At 34.6% G+C, this 23,803-nt stretch overlaps 3 protein-coding genes across 4 annotated transcripts; 1 reads left to right on the plus strand and 2 right to left on the minus strand.

Annotated features, from left to right (window-relative positions):
• Window positions 1–944: 944 nt before the first annotated feature.
• LOC128164498 (ferric-chelate reductase 1-like) lies at window positions 945–13,626 on the minus strand. 2 transcript variants are annotated; one of them, XM_052828374.1, is made up of 20 exons: window positions 13,392–13,611; window positions 12,962–13,110; window positions 12,667–12,770; window positions 12,095–12,560; window positions 10,313–10,504; window positions 9,788–9,886; window positions 9,274–9,427; window positions 9,030–9,050; window positions 8,492–8,829; window positions 8,194–8,391; window positions 5,592–5,690; window positions 5,258–5,411; window positions 4,682–4,798; window positions 4,375–4,490; window positions 4,012–4,098; window positions 3,840–3,911; window positions 3,588–3,687; window positions 3,316–3,456; window positions 2,644–2,732; window positions 945–2,006 (listed from the first exon to the last, which is right to left on the minus strand). In XM_052828374.1, the coding sequence occupies exons 1-20, from the start codon at window positions 13,609–13,611 to the stop codon at window positions 1,914–1,916; spliced, it is 3,009 nt and encodes a 1,002-aa protein (XP_052684334.1). In that variant the 3' UTR covers window positions 945–1,913. The 2 variants fall into 2 exon arrangements, with proteins under 2 accessions (XP_052684334.1, XP_052684336.1); XM_052828376.1 differs by lacking the exon at window positions 9,030–9,050 and having other exon boundaries at window positions 13,392–13,626.
• A 3,961-nt stretch (window positions 13,627–17,587) lies between these two features.
• On the minus strand, window positions 17,588–20,104 carry LOC128168307 (uncharacterized). Its single transcript, XM_052834526.1, has 2 exons — window positions 20,013–20,104; window positions 17,588–19,834 (listed from the first exon to the last, which is right to left on the minus strand). Exon 2 carries the CDS (start codon window positions 19,832–19,834, stop codon window positions 17,951–17,953), a length of 1,884 nt encoding a protein of 627 aa, XP_052690486.1. The 5' UTR covers window positions 20,013–20,104; the 3' UTR covers window positions 17,588–17,950.
• Window positions 20,105–21,363: 1,259 nt separating this feature from the next.
• On the plus strand, window positions 21,364–23,694 carry LOC128168308 (uncharacterized). The gene is made up of 3 exons (XM_052834527.1): window positions 21,364–21,466; window positions 21,911–22,032; window positions 23,151–23,694. The coding sequence occupies exons 2-3, from the start codon at window positions 21,931–21,933 to the stop codon at window positions 23,505–23,507; spliced, it is 459 nt and encodes a 152-aa protein (XP_052690487.1). The 5' UTR covers window positions 21,364–21,466; window positions 21,911–21,930; the 3' UTR covers window positions 23,508–23,694.
• Window positions 23,695–23,803: the final 109 nt, after the last annotated feature.

Genomic DNA, 23,803 nt, shown 5'->3' on the forward strand with positions numbered 1-23,803 from the left:
CCAAGCTGTCATATTTTTCATAGTAACAGATAATTCATGTACGTAATGGGCGGATCCAGGCTGCCTGAGGTTCCCATTGGCAAAACTACCTGAACCTCCTGGATTCTTTATAATTTGCAGGTTAAAATAAGTTTTTTAAAAGAAATTTTTGTAATTTTTTTCTCTTGTGAATTGGGAGGGGGGGGTGTCGGTCCTGTCCTTAAGCACCTATGATATGAGTGCAGCAAGAAAACACATATTTTTACATACATGTATACCGAGTATGACTTCGTCTAAATCTTACAGAAACTAGTTAATTCATAGCTCTTTAGAAACTGCAGAACTAAAATCTGCACGCCCCATTTATGGATTGGTCGAAACCCAAAGCGACTGAAACTGACAGGAAATTGACGGGACTGAAATCTACACGCCCCGTTTAACGATTGGTCAAAACCTACAACCACCCAAAGAAAATCACGAACTGCATGAAATTATCATGATGATCTCATACGAGACAATTTGGCTGTTTCTTTTAGCTAACGTACTGCTGTATATTAATAGTTACTTAGTTAATTTAACTTACTTTTTACAATTGATTTATCAATTTCTTGAAAGAAAGGTGTAAATATGCTTTCTTTGGTAATTCATGCGGGTTATGAAGGTAGCGATCATTGCAAAAATATTTACATAGCACGCTAAAAGTGGATTATGTATTTTTTCTGCAATGTCGTTACCTTTATGTCCCGCATGAATCGCCAAAGAAAGCAAATGCATTTTATTGTTTAAATGTACAAGAAAAACATGCAACAAAAATGAAAGTTGATTCGGGGGGACCTATCAGCTAAAAAATGTCAGACTCTTCTAACTTGGGAGCGCCATCGTTTTGACGAGCATTATAATTACAGGAGTCAATAAATAACAATGCATATATCTAAAACAATTGTTTAACAAATAATAACAACCCATTTAATAATATAAATTTAATTTATTTACAATGTATTCATAAAAATACATATTTACATTCATCTTTAAATGCAGATTTATGCTCTCTCTCTCTCTCTCTCTCTCTCTCTCTCTCTCTCTCTCTCTCATAATCTTAAATACACTTGACTAGAAAGCACTCAGGTATCCAAATTTTTCAAACATTTACAGAAATAATATGCAAAATATGAAAAAGAATTGCACATTCACAATTCTACATTTGAAAAACTAACAAAATTAAGCATTAAAGTATAAGATTTAAATATATTTCTAAATAAGATTTATCACACATATTGAGCACCCATAATATAATATATAGCTATTTCATGTCATTCAACATGCTGTGTAGGATGTTGGAAGGTGTTTTGTTTTTATTAAGTTTTGGGTGTAATTATTTTAACAGAGAAAACATGGATTAAGTTGGGTTGTAGGAATATCAACTGTAACAATAGCATATATGTACATTGGAAATGAATGACAAAAATTTCATTTACATACACATTTGCTAAGCTAATTATCCAATTTGCATAGTAGTTATCAAACAATATATAGTATTAAAAAAGTAAAGTATTTTTTAATTCAGGAGAAATACATGTAGTTCAGTTAATTAAATCTTTATCAATACACAGAGACATCACAGATATGGGACATATTAAATGTTCACTCATGCAAATCCTTGTAGACAGTTCCCACCGGGTTCCAGCTCTGAGAACCAGTCTATCAGTCATAAACCACTGAACCATAGCACATCCAGGGCCAAAGTTCAACATTACTGACCTTGACATATAGAACCAAAAGTATTGTGTTCACTTTGGTAAAAAAGCTTACACTTCCTTCATCAAGATAAGAGTCTTGGAATTGATTGAAAGTTAAACAAGTTGTCCTGTTTTGGTTTTTTCCGTTTTATTAAACCAGTTAAAGTTGATCCTCAGGACTTGAGTTAGTTGTATGTTTTATGACAAGGAGAATAGAGTACATAGGATAAGTGTCACAGTCACAGTGATCAGGATGTGGGACCCAAATATGGCCTTCTTCATTTTGCTGTACTGTGAAATGAAAGAGAGAGCATAAAATGAATATTTAGATTAAATATTAAAGCAATGAGAAAAAAATAGTATAGCATTTGTTTTTGTAATTCCTTTCTATAAGCTAAATATCTTAAATTAAATACACATCTTATTACCTAAAAAAGATATATTTTTGATATTGACAAAATTTTCCGTTGAAATTGAAATTCAGATGCAGAATAAATGTAAAATATTTACTGTCAAGATACTATGCAACACCTTGGGAAAAAGATGTAATTGTCACCCTTAATATTACATTCTACATTCATTGTAATTTGAACATAAGGTAATAATGGATTGCATGATATTTGTAGTGTATAAAGGTGGACTGTATTTATATACAGTAATCATCAATAAAATTTTCAGATGATTATACTCAAGTGTATTTGACTTCATTATTTTGAACCTTGTACACATAAGAACAAATTACGTAACTTGGACATAAGTGTATTTAAATTCAAAGACCCATATTTTCAGGAGAAATTGAAGACAATCTGAATTAACTTCAGAAAATTATGTCTGTTTGACCTCAATATTCCCCATGATTAATATGATTACATGTATATAGTGGGTGGTTGGTCAAGTATATGTACTAGTGACTGGTTTATATAATTACCGGAGGTTCTATGTCCAGTGAATGATTCACACTGGAGTAGTAGGGCTTTCGGTGCATCTCATACATGTATGTCTGATCCCTCTTGTGTTCTGTAATGAAGCAATAAACATTGATGAGTCATCCACCCTCGCTTTATGATGTAATACAGGTACATGTCATAACGTTAAGAGACCTAACCTTATACATGTACTCATCCAAGTAGGTCACTTTACGAGTACTTTAAACAAACATAAATTAATGTTCAAAATAAGCATATTTTTCATCTGCATTAAGGTGGCTCACTATACACTTTGAAATATTTTCTCAAATCAGCAGAAAATCATTTGATTAAGATAGATATCATAATGGATTAGAAGCATTTCAGTCCAACAGGCAAAAAAATGTGCAATTTTGGATGTAAAAGTACATTTTCGAAAATTTAATTTAGTAAACATTAACAAAAGCTCCAGGCAGATTCGAACTCATGATCTGCGGATCAGAAGCCCAATTCTTTAACCACTGAGCTACAATGTTATACAACCCAATCGAACGATATCAACAGTTTGACAAAATGTTTAAATCGCATTATTGTGACGTAGTGTCTAAAAAAGTGTAAGTCTAGGTGTAGTGAGGCACCTTAAAAAAATCTTTCATTATATCTATTCTAAATTGTGAATTAATTAAGTCCTTTACCTGCTCTCTTTGAAACAAAACTGTGAACCTCCAGTATGAAGAAAACAATCAAGAGGTAACAGACGTAGGCGATCAGAATGTAGGAGATGTAGAAGCTGGCCCGGGCCTTGGCCAATTCCACGCCCGCAAATATCGTCACGACTGCAACAAAAACATCCAAAATCCATAAATTCATCAATTAATCAAATTGAGTAGAGTTTAAATCTACGTGATTGTAACCTCAATCAGCAATTGAATAAAGACAAAGACAGGTATATTAAGCGGTGACTTACTGGCCAAGAAATGGGCACCAGTGCCCACTGCCCAGTGAATCCAGTTAAATATTTTTCTCTTCACTGTGCCTGGAAGGGGTCTCAGAATTGCTATAATTGGCTGAAAATGAAAAATCCACATCTTTTATTTTTCAACACAGAAATTTTTTTTTAATCCAAACCAAATTTTCTTATATAATTATACATTTAATGCACCGTTTTTGAATTTTATTTCATAGTTGTGATATACTTATATTAAAAGCTTTAACTTACATTTGCAATTGTAAAGACAGTCACTATCAAGCCCATGATAGGATGAGCCTGGTGAAATGTTTTGCCATCAATCTGAAAGAAATAAAATCACAATGATACAGTTATTTAGAAACTGAATTGTTTACGACTAAAGGGGCATAACTCTCACAGGATACATTTTTAATCCTCATACCTGACTGTAACCTTGAATCTCAACAAAAATCAGAACTATTCCAGCCATGACACACAGAAACAGGGTCGCCATGCAGAATTTGTGGGACTGCAAAATGAAAATTTTATAATGAAAGGCTTTCTTTAAATAACAAAAGCTACCCATATTTATTCCAGTGAAATAGCATGCATTTTAAAGGAGTCTGTCATATGTATATGATAGTTTGAAAATGAATTAAGTGCAATTTTCAGTGCAATTGTATGTATAAACTTGAGCAAGTCATTTAACAAAATGCTATAAACCTATAAAAAGACATTAGAATTCCCTTCATTATTATGAATAGTACAGTAAATGTGACATTTAATCCTGTTGACTATAGCTGACCTGGTACCAGATCCTCTCCCTCATACAAGTCTCCTCCAGCCAGACCGTTTTGTAGTACCTGACAGCCACGATCCCTATACTGGCCAGGCACACCCAGGCTACGATCATCAGGCACCCTGTTCAAAACCAAACACACTACTTACTTAAACACATTAAATGGGAGATAACTCTTCCATTCACTACATTAACATTCTTCAACCCAATAGTACCGGGTACTTGCAAAATTGTTATAAAAATAAGAAAAATCATATCAAAAACACAGTAGTTTGATTTAAATCCGAAATTCAAAGTTAGTCACATGACCTACCGTGAACTTTGACCAGGAAGTAGACGGCCTTTCCCTGCACCAGGCTGTGTTTCTGCAGATCTACAGGCTCAGCAGACACCACTGGCAGATCTCGCACACTGTGTCGCATCTTCACTCCTGTAATAACAATAAAGCACATTCTAAAATGTCACCAATAACCACACAATGTCATGTACTGTAAACATATTACATTTGGTTAGATTTCTATATAACGTTTTTACAGGACACATGTACAGCTTCAATTTATCAAATATATTGCATAAATTACCAAATGTCATGCATATATATGTCTGTATAAATTCAGAAATGCACAAAAAAAAAATCAACATTAATTTACAAAACCAAGCACCGCTCAATGTTATTCATGCTTAATTTGTTTAAAATATTTTTCATCATCATTCGTACTCCTTAACTCTGATCTAGTCAGACTGGCTCAATCAATCTAAATACCAATTTTCCTGTAGTGTTTAATATATTTTTATTCACATTGCATGACACATATATGAAAGAATATTACCAGGCCAGCTATATCACATTGTCTGTATGAGAGAAATAAAGAGAGGAGGAGGCACTAACCATCAATGGCTTCTCCTGAGGCAAAGAACATGTAGAAGTCATTGTTCAGGTCAAAGATTTGTTTCTCATCTGGAAGGTGCTTCTTTCTGGTGAAGCGGCAGACAAATATACCATCGACGTAGCTCCCCGATATGTCACTGAGGCCTAACCCGCTCTGTAAAGACAGAATCTGTCCGGTCAAAATAGCTACAGATAAAATATCCTTTAGGAGTTGAAAAGGTGGTAGGGTTATATTAATTGGGAGTTAGGGGTGATATAAAAAATTAAGGTACAGTCATAATTAATCATTTTATGTATGAATTCAATGGATTTATTTAACTGTTAGATATTTTACCTGTTTAAGTCGCGTGTTTGACTTGGAGACATGGTTGAATGACTGATGGACCGTGATAAATCCGTCCTGTCGGACACACTCTACAACACTGTCCTCTCCCTGAAACAAACACCACATAGTACATATAACAGTCTCCCTGAAACAAACACCACATAGTACATATAACAGTCTCCCTAAAACATACACCACATACATAGTACATATACTGTAAAACTTGTTTAGTACAAACACAGATATAGCGAATTCTCGGTTATAGCAAAGTTTTTTTGAGTCTCCGGAAAAATTCTTAACAAATCTTTGCAATATTTTACGGTTATAACAAAATCGGATATAATGAATTTACCAATATAGCGAACTGATTTTGAGTCTCGTAGAGGTGAATAATAACAAATTTTAACACTTTTATAATGAATTTCTTTACAGTTTAAAAGGTTTGCACTACCATTTAACATAATAGTTTGAATGAATTTATTTTCATATATTTTTTCAATTCACAATCCGATTATTAAAGGTATCAATGTAATGTGTTTTTATTTTAAGCCTCAATTAGCAAAAATTATAGTCTGGTGAAAGAAAACATGTATATAGTGAATTCGCTATAGTTATTATTTCGAATTCGTTGTACGGATTTAACAAATTATGGATATAAGGATCCCTAGGACTTCGCTATAACCGAGTTTTACTGTAATAGTCAAATCCACTCATAATGAATATGCCTACAGAAACTAAATTATAGATATTATGTACATTAATGAGTAAATTGATATTAGTTTGATTGTGTTTTTTTAAAACAGAGAATTGAATCATCAACTTTCCAAAAATAAAACGCTGCATATAAATGTCCATAATTTCAAAAGCAGAGGGTATTAATTTCAATAATTTTTTAAAAAAACAACAACATTTATAACTACTTAGTTTAATGTTTCATACATAATGAAAAAAAATCTTTCAAAATTTTATAATCTATTATGCAGTAATTATAGACCTACACATTAACCTGTATATATATTGCTTGAAGATATAACAATTTTTCCTCATGATTAGTTTTTCTTATAGCCTCTAGTGTGAAAACTTACAGTGTGTGTAATAGCTATCAATTTAACATGTTTGTGTGTCAATCTTGTAATGTATTGCAGGTGAACAAACTTCCTATTTAGAATTTTCTTTTCACATATTTGGCTATACATATTTATAGCTATAGGATATATATGTCTGGAGAGTGGCCATATTAGTAAAACAATTGAGGAGGATCGGGGATAAACAAATTACCCATCAGATCGAACAGAAGTTTTTTTTAACATGATTTGTTTAGGTAGAAACTATATTTTGGTGAAAAAAATCCATATATTTTCCCTTAAAATTTTGAATTTATACAGAGCTTTTAATCTTATTATAAATATATTTAAACTGTCAAAAAACTAGACTATGCACAAATACAGAAATACTTTTTCGTTTATTTAACCAACATGTACATGCACTTTCACAATAGCAACAACCTGATTTGGTTTAGCTGTTCTAGCTGATATGCTACAGATAGATTAATTATCAGAGCATTTGATTTTAATCCGAAATTGCAGTTGAATTCAGTACCTGTTATTTGATCAGTATTTATTTTTTATAAAATGCAAAATTTAGTTAATCCAAATTAATTGTTTTCAAACCTAAATTAACTTAATGACTCAAATTGGGATGGGGAGGGGGGAGACATGCACACTTTCAAAAATAGCAGTACAGTAGTTCAGTATACTTTTTAATTAAATGCAAATGTGTGTGTATGCCTAAATTGTATACTTTGTTTTTCTTTTTAAGAAAGGGGGTGGGGTAACCAGGTGATTCATTTAGATGTATTAGTTTGATTGCACTCCAGTTGAATGCACTCTGGACAGGGTGATGCATCCATATGAAATCTTGATCGCTGCATCTAGAGGTGCATAATTAATTATGATCATTGACTGTATTGATGGACTTTCACTGAGCTAGTATGATCTTGGTAATTAAACAGTAAGTACACAGTACGCAGGGCTGACTAATGGCTAGGGTCGGGCGGTCTGACATGTATGGATCTAATTCACCTGAGGAAAACAGGACTGCTATTGTGTAACAAGTCAGTGCACTAGTTATTCTGACAAATGCAGACTAATTTGGCAATCATTGTAGCTGTCAGTCGCCTAATCAATGCACCTCTATCAAAATGTCATTCTAGTAGAGATTCTTGTGCATGCACATATTTCACCATCTTAAAATATTTATATTTTCTACTGTTGCATTGGAAATAATGTCTCTAACCTCATGCATACAAGCTAGGACATATATCTTGAAAGTCTTTGGTGAAATATGCAATTTACAGAATGATTTGTTAATACCCGGTAATCTAATAGATCATAAAAACCTTGACACCAATACTGAATTATCAACATCACATATTGCACATTAATGAAATGTTAAAATAAAGACAAACACTTAAAACCTAATGAAAATTCAGGTCTCAAACATTTCCCAGTCCATGCACCATCAACTTATTTACCATTTCACCACTTCCTTCATGCAAACCCTGTCTAGTATTGCCCTTCTATCACCACCTTCACCGGTTACTTCTGGTTACCATTCTTTTATCCTCAGAGAAGCCAATGGCTATCCAGTGATCGCTGGGGTCCAGTGCAGGGAATTTCTTCTTCATCTCAAACTGAACATGCTCACCGGTATCATTCCAAGAGACAATAAAATCACACTGCCCACCACTGCATTTAGCGAAACAGCCGATGGTGTTTCCACAACTAAGATCCTCTGGAAGTGAGTGGTTCTAAGAGAAGGAACCACATATATCAATAAAAGTGTTCATTTTTAATAATAAATATAACGCTATTATATGTAGATGTTTATATAGTGACAGAAAATCTTACATGTAGATGGGAGTGTTCATGATGATCCGGAGTAGTGGTTGTCCTGGCTGTGGTGGTAGTGGTAAGTGGTGCTCTGGTTGTGGTGACTGGTCTCCATGTAATGGGTGGTTGCCATGGTGTTGTGGGTCTAGGTGTAGCCCTCTGTGTGGTTGTGGTAGGCCTGACTGTAGTGGTGGTTGAGGTGGTAGTTGGTCTAGTGGTAGTGGGAGCCATGGTAGTGGTAGTGGAAGTGGTACTAGTGGTGGTAGTGGTTGGTAAATTGACTAGATATGCCTGGAAATCTATTATATCATCTGAAGTAGGGGGAGCTGGGTCATACATATGAGGGAGCTTTAGTCCTGAAACAGAAAAGTTGTTTATTTTTTCTGTGTATACACTTTCAAACAATTTACATGTTTAACACTGATGATATATATATTTAAAATAATATCTGCAAAATATAATAAAAAGCAATCCACAGACTTTATAATGTCTTAAAACTGACACCACCCACCCATATAAAAAATATAATGGAAAATTTAAAAAATAAAAACCATACCCTGTCCTCTTTGAAAAGGATCTATGGATATGTAGCAAAATAAAAAATTTACATTAAAATTACAGTTATAAAATTATGCAATGATTTGAAGATAATTTTTATATTTAAAAAAAAACATGCATAAACAATCATTCATAAGACACCAGAATTAAATCATTAGATCAAGGTTCTCCATTTACTGATTCATACAATTTGGAGTTGGTTTTTTAAGTACCGTTAATTCATTTAAAATAAATATATGTACCTTCAATAGCTGTTCCATGGGCAAACAAGAGGAACCAGTTCTTATTCAGGTTGAACAGCCTGCTCTCGGTGGGAACCAGCTTCTCTCGCGTGAACCCACAGGTAAAGATCCCATCCACAAACGACCCGTATTCCTGACTCAGTCCAAGTTTGGGCTGTACAAATTGAATTTGAAAATGTTTTAAATTTGTAAGATAAAGATATTTTACTCACTTTTCAAAAATATTTTTTCCCTAAAAATATTGTCTAATCAACAATTATTTAATTATTCAATCATTTTTTTTAAAACTTTTTGCAAAATATCTGAAGTAACTTGATTTTTGTTTTTTGTTTTTCAAAATTTTCTGAATCCCAAAATATATACTAGATCACAAATCGTCTCCAAGCACTGACATAAAAGTCACGACTCTCAATGACAGTTCCAGAAATGTTAAAAAAATCCAAACAGATTATTCCTGCAAGTGTAACAAAATGAGACACACAGGTTTGATATATACATATGTTATTGTACTCACATTTCTGAGCCGTGAGTTGCTGTGGGTGTCCGAGTTATAGGACTGGAAGACTTCTACTTGTCCATTCACAAACATGCACTCAGTCACACTGTCACTTCCCTGAAATATATCATACATCAAATCATTTAACAACAACCCACAGACCATTTATCATAGAAATACAATACAGAAATACAGTATAACCTGTTTAATAACACGGCATATATTTAATGCGATCATTATATAGCATCTTCTTAATTTTAGCTCTTAAATAATCCAATGGGCATGCAATAATTTTTTTTAATCAGATCTTAATGACAAAGCTAGCTATAAGCAACCTAGGGCAAAGGAACCAGAAAAATAGAGATCTCCATCCCATCCCCCAACACCTCCCTTTCAGAAGAATTTAAAAAAGCTTTTTGGGCTTAGAACTCTAAATCACTTCAGCTGCTTCATCTATAAATTATCGGGATTAAATGCAAATGTACATGCATTGACTCTTGTGGAACATCTAATTGTAAAATGTTTTAAATCTTCTTTTCTTACCATTCGATTATCATAAGAGAACCCTACAGCCAGCCACTTATCTCCCCCTGTTGGGATGTGGGCCTTGACCTCCATGTCTAGGTAGCCCCGCCGGTCCCTCCAGGACACAATGAATGTACACACTCCTCTCTTACAGTCATCAAAGCAACCTTTGGAAACATTGCATTCTGGGTCAGAAGCCAGATATGTACCCTGCAAATTTGAAATTTATGCTGTGAATTAAAACAGTTTTAATATTAATATCACAAAAAGTTTACAATTTCTTAATTTAAATTAGGAATATTAAAAAAAAACTACAGTAAATGATTGATGTCATTCATGCAGGTCATTCAATCTTCCTAATACCAAATATCAAAATTGACTATATAGTCATCACAGTGCCAGGTTACATGTATGCACAGTTTTTCAGAAAATTCTCATATCTATGGTAATATGATATAACATTTCTAGAGTGATCATTAACATTTTAATCATTTAATTGACTATAGAAATATTGATCAGAGTAACTATAAAACTTTGTTGATGAAAATGTAATATTATGATGTATAACGATCTAAAACATTGACAGTTAATATTGTATTGCAATGTTAATACATACATGTATCACTGACATCCTTTTTTTTAAATAATGTTACCTAAACATAAATATAATTGTATTAGGTCATATACTATAGTTGACTAAAAAAAATATGGAAGAGTCACCATTGAATATATTTCATCTGGTTGTCAATTTCTGTGTTCTTTTACTTTATCATTTTTTTCCCAATATATATCACTCAAACACAGTTGTAGCAAAGAGATTTTTTTAAGAACAAGAATTAAGGAATTACATTTCCCACTTTAGCAGAAACATATAATAATTGTAAAATAAATTGCACTAAAGATGACTTGAAGGATGCATGATTTGTCTGAGTTTCCTAAAACAAGACATCAGCTGACACACACAACAACATTTGTTGCCCATTATGATGGTCTCGGACGACATTTTTATGTCTGCATAAAGTCAAGGTATTCTTAATACCAAACGTCTACCTCCATCTGTCGTTAATGTCTGTACAAGATTTACTATCCATATACAGATGACCTTTAATTAAATGATAAAAACTACAACCTGAAGAGAAGCAGTCATTTTTCAGGAGGAAAAAAAACTGATTGCTTTTCAGGTTGTTCTTTTTATAGGTGTCTGCAACCCATTCTATGGCGCACTAGATGAAACTCCAAACACTAAAGCTCTTTTTTCCATTCAATGCTTGACAACACAGGTATGTTATATTACAAGGACAAAATCAACTTGCAATCCATTCAGTGACATAAAATTCCTGGTTTGGAAAGACGTAATGTTTGTTTGATACACAGAACAACAGTCTTCACACCTAGGGAAGCCCTCCCACATACACACTTACTATAAATATCCTGATTCATCACTGTTCGCAGAAAACAGCTTATTAAAAGACCATAATGGTAGCACACCTCGTTCACTGCTGAATGATGGGTCAATAACCACTCAATCACCAGTACTCTGTTTTATACAGTATTTATTATACAGTATACAAGTATATTCTTCTGAAAACCTAATCTACAATTGCCAGAATTGCCAGAAAACAAGCTGATGACATTGTTTTCAGACTAATCTATGGTTTTGTTTTGCAAAGCATATATACTGATGTCATTATCACAATCAAACTTTGAATTTCATATAAACTTAAAACTGACAGTTTCCAATTGCCTAACTTTTGCAACATTGCTTTAGAGATGAGGAAAATGTAGGAGTTAAAAGTTTACCTGGGGAGGTATGAAAGGCTCCATAGTTGTCTTGGTTGTTGTTGTGGTGGGTTTGGGTGTTGTTGTGGGTTGAGGCGTGGTTGTTGTTGGCTTGGGAGTTGTCGTAGTTGTGGTCCTTGTTGTTGTCGTTGGTTCTGGAGTTGTTGTTGTTGGCTGAGGAGTTGTTGTCGTTGTAGTGGTTGTTGGTTCAGGAGTGGTTGTTGTTGGTTTTGGAGTTGTTGTTGTGGTTGTTGGTTTCTGTGTTGTTGGTTTTGATGTCGTTGGTTTCGGTGTAGGGGGTTGGGGTGTGGGGGTAGGGGACTGGGGTGTGGTTGCTGGCTCCACTGGTTCATTACACACAGGTGAAATGTTGTTAGTTAGACTAAGCACCTGGCTCTGTGCCAGTCTGACAGAACTATACGCATCATACACTATGGGGGAGTTGACAGCTACCCAGAATGTTGTGTACTCTTTTAATATAGTAGCTCTGAAAAAAAAATATAACACCGTTTTCAAAGAATCTGTGATAATGGTAAAATACATAATACTGCAATTGCCAGGTTTTGTTAAAATCAATACAAGCATTGGCGTACCTGAACACCACATGACCTTGTGGTACTCGTGGAGCCTGCCAGACGATACTGAGTTTGGTCTTGTCTTCATTAGAAGTGTGGGTTAAAGCTTGGCCTCGGACCCCCTAAAACAATAACAACGGAGTTAATAACCAAATAAATACTATAAAGTAAGGAAAAGAGGCTATATATATAAGGTATAATGGAAGGAAAGGGAATGATTAATCTAGTATTATCAGAAAGTTTGATCTTTTACATGCCATTGAATTTTTATTATATGAAGTGTTCATGACAATCTGGTTTTACTATGGCTTACATTGCGGGTGTCAGGACATGTATACTGGTAGGGGGCGTTGCTGTACATCCCAAACACCCCGATCTTCACGTCCTGTGTGGCAAACTGGGCCAATCTGGGCTGAATCAAGAAGCCCTTGAAGGAGTGTCCTTTACAAGCTTGTATTGTAACTGAAAATAGCAACACATAAAACATTGATGTTAATTTTTCAAAGTAAAATAGGATATCTACGCACTGTACCAAGCAAAGAAAATTCAATGCATTAATTAGAAGAGAATGGAAAAGATGCATGATTAACTCAAACTAAGTCTGACCATCTTGGCAGTCAAAGGAGAACAAGGTGGACCAAAACCCTTGTGAAGTTTGACCACAGAGTAGCGCAATGTATGTCCCTTGATGTACATATATTTATTCGAAACTTAATACTATAATGAAATAAACACTGTCTTACCTACAATTTGTTCCATGGGTCGATACGATGTTTTAGACACAGTTATTACATAGGGGACCGCGTTTGTTTGAGGTTGATTTGCACTATGCCAGGGGGTTAGGGAGGAACAGGCTTGGGACCCCGCCCCTTGGCTGTAAGCATTGACCAGGGATGTCCAAGACAACAGGAAAGTGAATACACAGGTCAATGTCAACTCTTCACACAGCCTACGCGGCTTCATTTTGGCTTTGGAGCAGTACCAAATTCTCAAAAATCTGCAACAAACAAAAATTTATCTGATTAGTTAAAAATGCTACCCAATAATACAATCAAGGTTTAATAGTAAAACATTTTAACTATTATAATAAACTCTGAAACCAAAAAGAATGTTACATGTAAGCACAGAGAATCTCAACGAAACAAAAAGAAAAACACCAAAGAAATATAATATGGAAACCTTATTGAAAAAATTACCGATTTAGCTCGAACACCTTCTTTGTTTCTTTATTTCAGCAGTCTAACTTACTCGTATGACTTATTTACTTTGTCTTTTAATATCACTTTTAAAAAAATGTTCCAATTTTACACAACTTCACTATACACAAAATTGAATTCTCTGTCTATCGACGTAGTTTTTCCCGTTTTCTGACAGACACGTTAATATACGTCCAGTTAAACCTCCGATCAAATGTCATCAGAAAAAACAAGTCTGCAGAAATAAAAACAATACATAAACTGGCATAGGTGCCGGAGACAAGACCTCATTATTACGTTAACGATACTTCCGAGTGTTCGATGACCCATCGATTGATTGGTTTATCGACGAGTGACACACGATAGGAGTCGCCTACAGGAATGTCTTATGATTACGTACAACTTAACACCTTCTGTAACGAACAGGTAATGTCATCAACTATCTACCTGTAAATTCTATTTCCACCCTCCATAAAAAAAATAAAAATCGAAAAAGAATATTGTCATGGCCATTCCATATATTGTTACACTTCCGATTAACAAAATATTTGAATTTATCAAGTGGTTTATTTTCAAATACATAAATTAACATAATATATTCTTCAATTAGCTGTCTAAAACATTTATTTCATTATTACATTTGTATAAACCCATTTCTAGTTCCATTTTCATAAATATCAATCGAAATTAAATAGAATAGTACTTACATGCAATATACACCGCAGATGGAAAATAATTTAAAATCCGAAAAAGAATTTCAACAAACTTTTTAAAATAACGATTAAATCCCCTTTGAACGAATCCACACAAATATTGTAAAACTAAAATGAACTACAAAGTATTCAATCCAGCGAAAACAAATGGCAAATCCATTTTTTTTTTGTTTCTTTTGAAAGTAAGCGAAATGTTGCCTTGCCTCTCGCACCCAATGAAGGAAGCACTGATTGACGGACAGACGTGATTGATGTTAGTGCCCGGGGGCACCAGTCACGCGGGAGTCAGCCACTTCTACAAGTGTTTTAACATGTACCTACTCACTGGACCAATAATGTACAGCACGGCTTCCTTTTTTGTCCGACTGTTCAAAGCAGAGTTTACGTGAATCTATTACAATAATGCGTCTGAAGACAAAAAGGACATTACTTATAATCATCTTTGTGTAGCAACCCGATGGAGATGTAAATTTGTTCTCTCTCTCTCTCTCTCTCTCTCTCTGTCCATAAAAACCAAAGAAATAATCTTTTTAATGTCAAGACATACGCAATGCATTTGTTAAAACTTTAATGAATAGATATTTTACCAGAAATTGCATAGACTCCTAAAAATACAGGAACACCGATGTCAGAAAATACAGCCGAAAAGCAGAGGATTTCCCCGCTCATTTCGCTGCTTTTGGAGTTTCTTGACATATCCAGGACCTGCATGCATGACCACAATTCGTACCTGGATCCTATACGGCGTTTTACAAGTGCAGGAATAGGTTCTCCCGCGAAAACGTGAACTCGCGTCCATCTACACGTTCGGAGTGTTGCAGATATACTTCTGGCCATCATGTACGCAACCATTCCTTTCCGTTCTCGCGAAAAACTTACTCAATGGCGATCAACGACAAATGTTCGTTCATGAACAGTTCTGCCAAGAATAAATAAAGTCTTGCATACGGACAGTCTCGTCTGTAGAATCGACTGATGCCAAACCAGGAACAAAACCCGACACTACTGCTGGAATTTCTGACAAAAAGCCTTTAGAATAGTGTTGCAGTTGGCGATATGTCGCAATGGAGAGTTCATCTTGCACAGACCAAGATCTTAAACAAAAGAGGACAGTAATAATACTTTTGAAACAGCTGCCGCTTTAATACTTTAGTTCCGAAGACAATTGAAAATTCAAGACCATTTGTCGACTTCAAGAAATCAAATTTGCAGTTAGCAATCTCAACACCAAGTGCTATGATTTAGAACTAAAAATTACAGAACTGCAGTAAAGACAGTCCATCACAAACCGGAAGATAGCAGTGTTGGACTAAGAAAATATTATCGCTTCTCAAGAACGAATTATTGCGGCATACAAACTCATCATCTTCCAGCGGCCAGAATAGGATCAAACACATATTCAACACTCCGTATACGAAGTTTCACTATTTTCAATTGTGAAAATATGTTCGACAAGTGATTTAATATCTTTTCTTATTTTCCATATTTTCCATGATTTACATGATTTTATTTCACAACCTGATACTCAGGGCTTGCCAACTTTATCTGAAATGTTTGAAGAATTTACAATTTTTTTTATATATATTCTTTATGCAGATGATACTGTATTGGTTGCAGAAAGCGCACAACAATTTCAAAATCAACTTTTAAATCACTTTGAAAACTATCGTAAGAAATGAAATTTAAACTTTGAAGATGGGTGAATAAGGCGTCTAAACGAGGATAGATAAGATACTATCAAATTAAAATATGAACAAATCTCATAATTTCTTTCTCAATTATTAAAAACAGTGTTTATTTACCATAACATCGATTTATAACCTTTAAATATGTCAAATATTTAGAGTAGGTTGATTTAAACTGGCGTATGCGTGTCAAAACCTCCAAATAGTGTCATTTTTAGAACTTCAATGCCTTTTCTATTATAGAGTGGGTCTGGGCTCCATATTTTTGTCAAAGTCTATATGAGGTTTAAAGGAAATCAAACCGATTTAAATCAACAAAAGCGTGGAGAGATGACCCACAATACTTTAAAAATGTCATTTTGTATCCCAACAATTGAACGTTTTAGAGAAATACTACAAGTCCGTAAATTCGTGGTTGAAGTTGCACATAGCATTTAACAAAGACGTTTGTTGTGACTGAAATGGCTCAGTGGTTAGAGCACCAGACATTAGGTAACATTATAGAGCTAGGGTTTTTAGGTTGTGGGTTCGATACCACCAAAACTTTATAATTTATTTTTTTTCTTATCGTTTGTTAAAATATTCAAAACTGAATATAATTAGAAATCTTGCTTTTGTAAACTTGTAATATAACATCATATAGTATATTTGGTTGGAAAAAAATAAATTTGAAATTGTTTTTTACAAAAAAAACCCAAATGGGCATTTGCGTTATCTTGTTCCCCCATCTTCTTTTAACATAGAAAAATCTAAACTTCTTATATTTAGTAAAAAAAAAAGAAAAAAAGATCGACTGCATAAATTGTTGACACAGTGTCATCTGGATTTGTTTGATACATGTAAGATTGTAGAACCCCATTTTGTTAAATGTGAAGTTTGGGGATTTTCAAATAACGCTATCCTAGAGAGAGTTTCCCTAAAAAAAATTTAAACATCTTCATCTAAAACAAATCACTCCAGAATTTATGGTATATGTTAAACTTGGAAGATATCCTTTTAGTAAAAACAAGTTTAATAATGTTATTTGACTCTATAAATCGTTTTTTAAAGGATTTTATTGTTGACTCTGTATATATACATGTAATACGTCAAATCATGTTCATAAAGAAAATTTTGAAAATATGAATCTCACCCATGCTATGTTATGGTGAAGATGTTTATAGTTTGGATATCATATATAATCTTTGTATATCTTTTTTCAACATTTTACATGTAGCCTTATTATTGGTTATAGAGAACCATCTTATTTCTCCGGTAATACTAGCATAAGTTTGATCACCAAAGACATCTCTTTCCTCATTGTTTCCTTAGGTTCTTGAGTTAGGTTCGCTTCGATATTTCTTACAATCACTTATCAAATTTAATTCCTGTAGTAAATTATATTATCTCATAGGAAAAAAAAATTCAATTACTAGTAACTTCTATTGTAAAAAAATGTATTTTGATAAGATTGGCTTTTTCAATAATTTCACAATATCTAAGAATTCATTGGTATGTGTACTTTCACAGGCACCTGAATTTTTATCAACCCCTTCTATATATAAATACACAAGTATAGTAGGGGTGGAGTTTTTTTTTTCGATATTTGACTTATTAAGCGACTGATTGATAAAAATTCAGGTGCCTGTGGTAATTTCATTAAAAATCATCCAAATGTGCTGCATCTTGAGACAGACTAGTATAAAGAGCAAGTTTTACATAGAAATGATCACGGTAGGTACTTGTGCACTGTCACTGTGTTGGTGCTATCTTGTCCCACGTGGAGATTGTTCTCATCATCCACACACACACTAACGGGACGGTTTATTAATTGTTGAAGTGTTAGTAGTACAGACAAGAACTGACCGTCCTGATTCAGGAGATGAACTGTGTCACTGATAACATCAGACACCAGGATGTGACCGAGGAGATCAGTACAAATACCAAAGGGACGGAACTCTGACCCCTGACCTGTGTAGGAGAACCTGTGTTGTCCTGATTTATTCACCACCACTACGGCTTGTTTGTAAAAGTCTGACGTACAGATATCACCATTGATGTTTTCTGTGATGTAATATGGATAACTATACAGCCCCTGTCCTTTGTTGTCCCTCTGTATGTTCTGTATTTCTTTACCTGACGTGGTGTACCTGGTGACTTTACCATCTCCATTTTTTCTCATCCCCACCAGTATGTCCCCAATAAAGTGGAATTTAGCCTCTCTATTCGTTATCATCCCGACCAGTATGTCCCCGTTGATGCGGGAGGAGTGTATGCTGATTGGTTCCCAGTCTCCTGTTTTAATGAACTCAGTGACTGTTTTATCCAATGCTATCCTATTGATGACTTTGTGATTTCTATCTGTATAGATCAGATCCCCGTCCTCTGTGACAGTGTGGTAGCCATTTGCAAAGCTGGTTTGTATCATATGTAGTTGTTTCCCCTCCTGTAGATCTGTTTGAACAAGATTACCTTTAATATCACTGCCCCAGACTGTACCCCATTTACCTATTGATATGTGATATACACTGTCAACACCTGGCACTGTGTACTCCCTGACCTTGGTGACAGACGAAGACATGGACAATGTTGGTTTCACGTCAGATTTATCACTGCTTTGTTTAATCTGTTTCCCTATATGTTCGACAACGCTAAAATCATGCATATAAGAAACGAATAGCAACAAAAAACCAAATAAGCATACTGAAAAACCGTGCGTATGGTACTGTGTAGAAGCAGTCTCCATGGGTTTAATTTCTCTGTTCTCTGGTTTTATATCTGGAACAGTTACTTTACCAAGTAGTTTGGTGACATCCTCCTTGCTGTATTGACCAGCAGTAAACTCTGGAGGGACCGGTTTGGTGGTCTCTGGTATGGGTTTGATTTTCAGACGGTCAGATAGAGAGAGAATGATAGGATTGTTTTGGACTTTAGTAGAGGACAGGTAGCCATGGAATACTTTAGCCAGGTCCTCAAGATAGGAGATGTAATCTTTGTATGTGTTGTCTTGACTCTGAAGTTGCTCCATTAGTGACTCTTCCATTTTGTTGACTTGCTCTATTTTTTCAGTCATGACTGTTTCCATCAAACATTTTAAAGACTCGGTTTCATTCTTTACTGAGCTTCTTATGTTTTCCATGATTTCTTTTATATCTGTCGCATTTTTTTTTATATCTTTCAGCATATCTTTTGAATTTGGAATATAAAATTGATGGATTTTATGAATTTTTTCAAGACAAAGAGTGAATTTCTCAGAATATATTGTCTCTAAATCTTTCAGTGTGTGATTTTGGTGGTCTTGTGTAGCACATTTGGAACAAACTGGAACTTGACAGTACTCACAGAGCATGTCTGTGTCTTTATTTGGATGATCCTTACATTTCTCCACAGGAAGTTGTATTTTGCGTTGTCTGTAAGGGACCACTTTATGATGCTTGGTGTCTGGACCCTTCTGATGTTCATCTCTGCATTGTTCACACAATGATCGGTGACAATCATTGCAGTAAAACTGACAGTTCTTCTTACAGTTTTCAGTGTCACAGGGTAAATAGTGCTGGGCAATCAATGGTAATTCTGGAGCAGTATTTTGCGCAATTGACTTGGATAATGCCATCTGAAATCGATAGTTATTTACTATGTCGCTTATAATTGAATGCTAGTTCATATAAAAATAAATTATATATTTCGATGTTTGGTACTATGTACGGCAATATTTGACATGGAAGTTTAAAATATGAATTGTTTCAGTGGATGTACTACAGTACACAATGGTATTTACGTTTATGACTTACCCTGTTACTTTGTTTTAACAAGTGTTGCGTCACATTTAGTTTCGCTTTATCAAGGTCTTACACGTCGGGCTTTGATAAAACGAGACTTTACCGATACGTGATCGTTGTTTTCATTTACTCGAGGCCTTTAATATTTGAATATTTAATTTGCCTATGAACGACAAATCATCGCTTCACACAAATTTTCCTTGTTTCATGCATATGTCTATAGTCCTATTCTTGTATCTGTTCGGACGAATTAGGTATTTGTACGGAATAATTAGCTATTTGATGATTAATTCATTTTTTCTTATAAAACAGTTTTTTGGACAATTATCTGGCCCCACCGTCACCAAAATTTTCAAATCCCTCAACTCATTCCTCAACTCAAACTATTTAAAGAAAAGTGTATAAACTTCAGGCCAAACCTCAGATTTGAGGCTGAGTATTGACTTGAGGAAAGTTGGTGACAATGATGTAGATGGAAGGGGTGGGGTCTGTGATCAAGTCACCTCTTTCCTGGAATGTCGTTTTTCCTCCAAACCAGAAATTCCTACATACACATAAATGTTATACATGTACTAAGTCACTGACATTTATACAACATCTGACATATTTTGCTGTCAGAATATAGCCTCATTTCTCGAAATCTTTCACAATTTTATATGTCGGTAGAGGTTTGGAGTTTATTATCATGGCGTCATGGTTTTCGATAGTCTACGCGCTAAACGCTAAACGTACTAAACGCTAGTTTGGCATCCTATAGATCAATGGTGGGGGTCAGGAGCCGAATCCCCCGGGCGCTACTTAATCTTAGAGAGTTTTCGAGAGTAACGAAGCTGTATATTAAAATTTTTGTTAAGTTCACATGAGAATCAAAAAGTTTTGAATTATTTTGAAAAACTAATTAGGGGGGATAACAATAATTTTGTATGCATGTATATTGAAGATAGATGTACGGTTTTTTGAATATGTAAAAACAATCTTGGTTTTCAATTAGAATTAGAATTTAGATTACGAAATTGGCGACAGTGTCAACTTTTAATACGTAAATCAAGAACTCGAAACTGGTTGGGGACTTTCACAAATGTTATCTTATAACTTGAATATAAATGGTAAAAAAAAATTACACATGAGGAGCACAGACACTATTAAGGTATAGGATATCCCCTCCCCACCCCCCCCCCCCCCCACCCCCGGAAAAATGTTTGATCCGGGAATGATCTCGTATTCTTTAAGTTTACATCTGTTTCCATTCCTACAAATCCATCTGCACTCTCTCTCTCTCTCTCTCTCTCTCTCTCTCTCTCTCTCTCTCTCTCTCTCTCTCTCTCTCTCTCTCTCTCTCTCTCTCTCTCTCTGTGCTATGTATCCGAGGAGTTATCTCCCTCACTCAGCGATATTGTTTACAAATGGCTGTTGTTGCTAAATAGATCAATTGACACGGTGAAATAATATAACCCCAAGAAACACAGGTAAGAACAAATACTCGACTGGGAACAAAGGGGTATTTGTAACTTCTTTAAGATTGCTGCCAACTTTTCACTGACTTTATTTCTCTAGGTTAAATAGTAACAAATGACAGATTTAACTTATAATTCAGCAGTTCAGTACAACGCAGTTATAATCAGCAGGTGCGCGACCGTATAACAACGGCTTAAGATTAAAGATATTGTGACTGCGGTAATCTGTACTTATTTTGCAGTCTAACTGTTTATTTAGTGCAGTTCCATGCAATATTCAATATATATTGAAACGTCAGAATCCGGGGTGGGGGATGTCATTCTCTCACAGATCGATAAAGGTCCAGATAGCTTGATCTTTGACTGTGCTGATTTACTACTGCTTTAGAAAAAAAATTACACCAAGTTCATATTCATCTTATCGACATACTGTCACGGTACTTGTTTACATTTCAGCACTTGTTGACCTACACACCATGGCTAACGATTTGATCCGCCCCGCAGTCACCCTTTACAGGGAAACGGACCCTAAAATTGACATGATGGCTCCTGTTACAACCATGAACAGAATAGCTCAGGTGATACAACGTCGTTCTTGGAATATCATTGTGTTGTACATTACATGTAAATCAAATAAATTGCATGTTATACGTACATTTTTTGGGGGGTGGGGGTGGAGAAGAGGGGTGGGATTGGTTTTTTTTTTTAAATCAATTGGTTTCATTCAAATACCAAGTCAGACAATATATGTGAAATAAACTAATGGAGTTTTCATAATTTTTAAAAGACTATTTTGAGTTCTATATTTTCTTCAGGTGAAACGGATTGCATATTCGATTATGCATACTAATCTCTTTTAATTGAAAATTATACACATGTATTCATGTAGAAAATATGAATATCATAAATTTTAAAGAAAACATTCAATTAAACTAACTATGTAGTCTTTGCTAATTTCAAACAGCATTTCAATCCACCGTTTGATTTTCCAAAGAATCTTTTTTCTTAAGTTCAGAATATGTTCATAAAACAAAACTGCCTACCTAATTCCAGGACTCCAGATTTGTTCGAGAGTTGTTGAATTCACTTAAAATGACCGACACAAATATTTTGGCTTTCTTTCCTATTTCCCTGTCCTTTTTTCATTAAACTGATTTTCCGATCCACTTCCCGATTGTTCCATGATATTTTACAATTCTCGAGAATCTATGTTCTAGCTAGAAGGGGAAAAACGAGATGTCAAATCAAACAAAAACGATTAACTGGTGATCTTCAGATGTAACGCTTGTCAGAGCAATTGTTTCTATGAGGAATTTCTTGTTCCTTTTATATGTTTGCACTCAAATTGCATTTCACACTAAAACGCAAATTATATCAACGAAACAAACTCTGGTCGCTTTTGTAACTGACTTAACTTCATACTACATATAAAACATGAGAAAATTATGCGAGCGGTCAAATTGATTTTGTAAAACAATTATTTATGCAAATATGTATGTTTTTATAATCGTTTATCATGCTATTTTGCAACTTGAACCGAAAACGAAAATATGAAATAAACGTGCAATCAAACAATATTTCCTTTACCAGAGAGTGTGATATACACGGAGCGCAGAACGAATATTTATCTGTTTTCTTTTTTCCTGTCAATAAATATAAATATTAAAAATCTAATTTTCTTTCTCTCAATATTAAGGTGGCATGCGAAAGAATAATTCTGATGATGAATAACACCGGACTCGTGAAGGAGCGCCGCCTATCCAGCATGAATCAAGTACTAACGTACCTAATCGGAAGACATGACGACGTCGGTCTATCGGGTGACCGTGGCGACCTCTATCGTCGAAAACTGGCGGAACAGATCTTTTTGGCATTCGCCATCAACGGAGTTGATCACAACAACGTAGTAGTGATTGTAGAAAGCGCTATTCAACTGGAGCAGGAAACAAGAAGAATTTTGATGGGTAGTGCTAATACACGTTTCTCCGCCCCAGGAGTTCGCATTGATGAACAAGTTTTGAATATTTTGGCCCGAATCGCCGAAATCTTCTAAACATTAGAGGCTGTTGGTTTTTTTTTTATTTATGCGACAAAATTTGTTGCCTTTAAAATGAGACTCTACGCAAAATAATGAAATGATTGTTATATTTTTTGTGTTATGTTGTTTTTGTCAGATTTTATGTTCATTCTAATTGAGAATTGTGTGAAGAACATCCAAGAAAATAAAATGTAACGATATATTTTTATTTAACTTTTATGACGGCGAAAGGGGGGGGGGGGTCGTAAAATGTGGTTCTACGGAAACCGGTATGTGCTAGAGGAGATACCCTTTGAAATCTCAAACTTATT

The sequence above is a fragment of the Crassostrea angulata genome, chromosome 10 (genome assembly GCF_025612915.1).
Source record: "Crassostrea angulata isolate pt1a10 chromosome 10, ASM2561291v2, whole genome shotgun sequence".
NCBI lineage: Eukaryota > Metazoa > Mollusca > Bivalvia > Ostreida > Ostreidae > Magallana > Magallana angulata.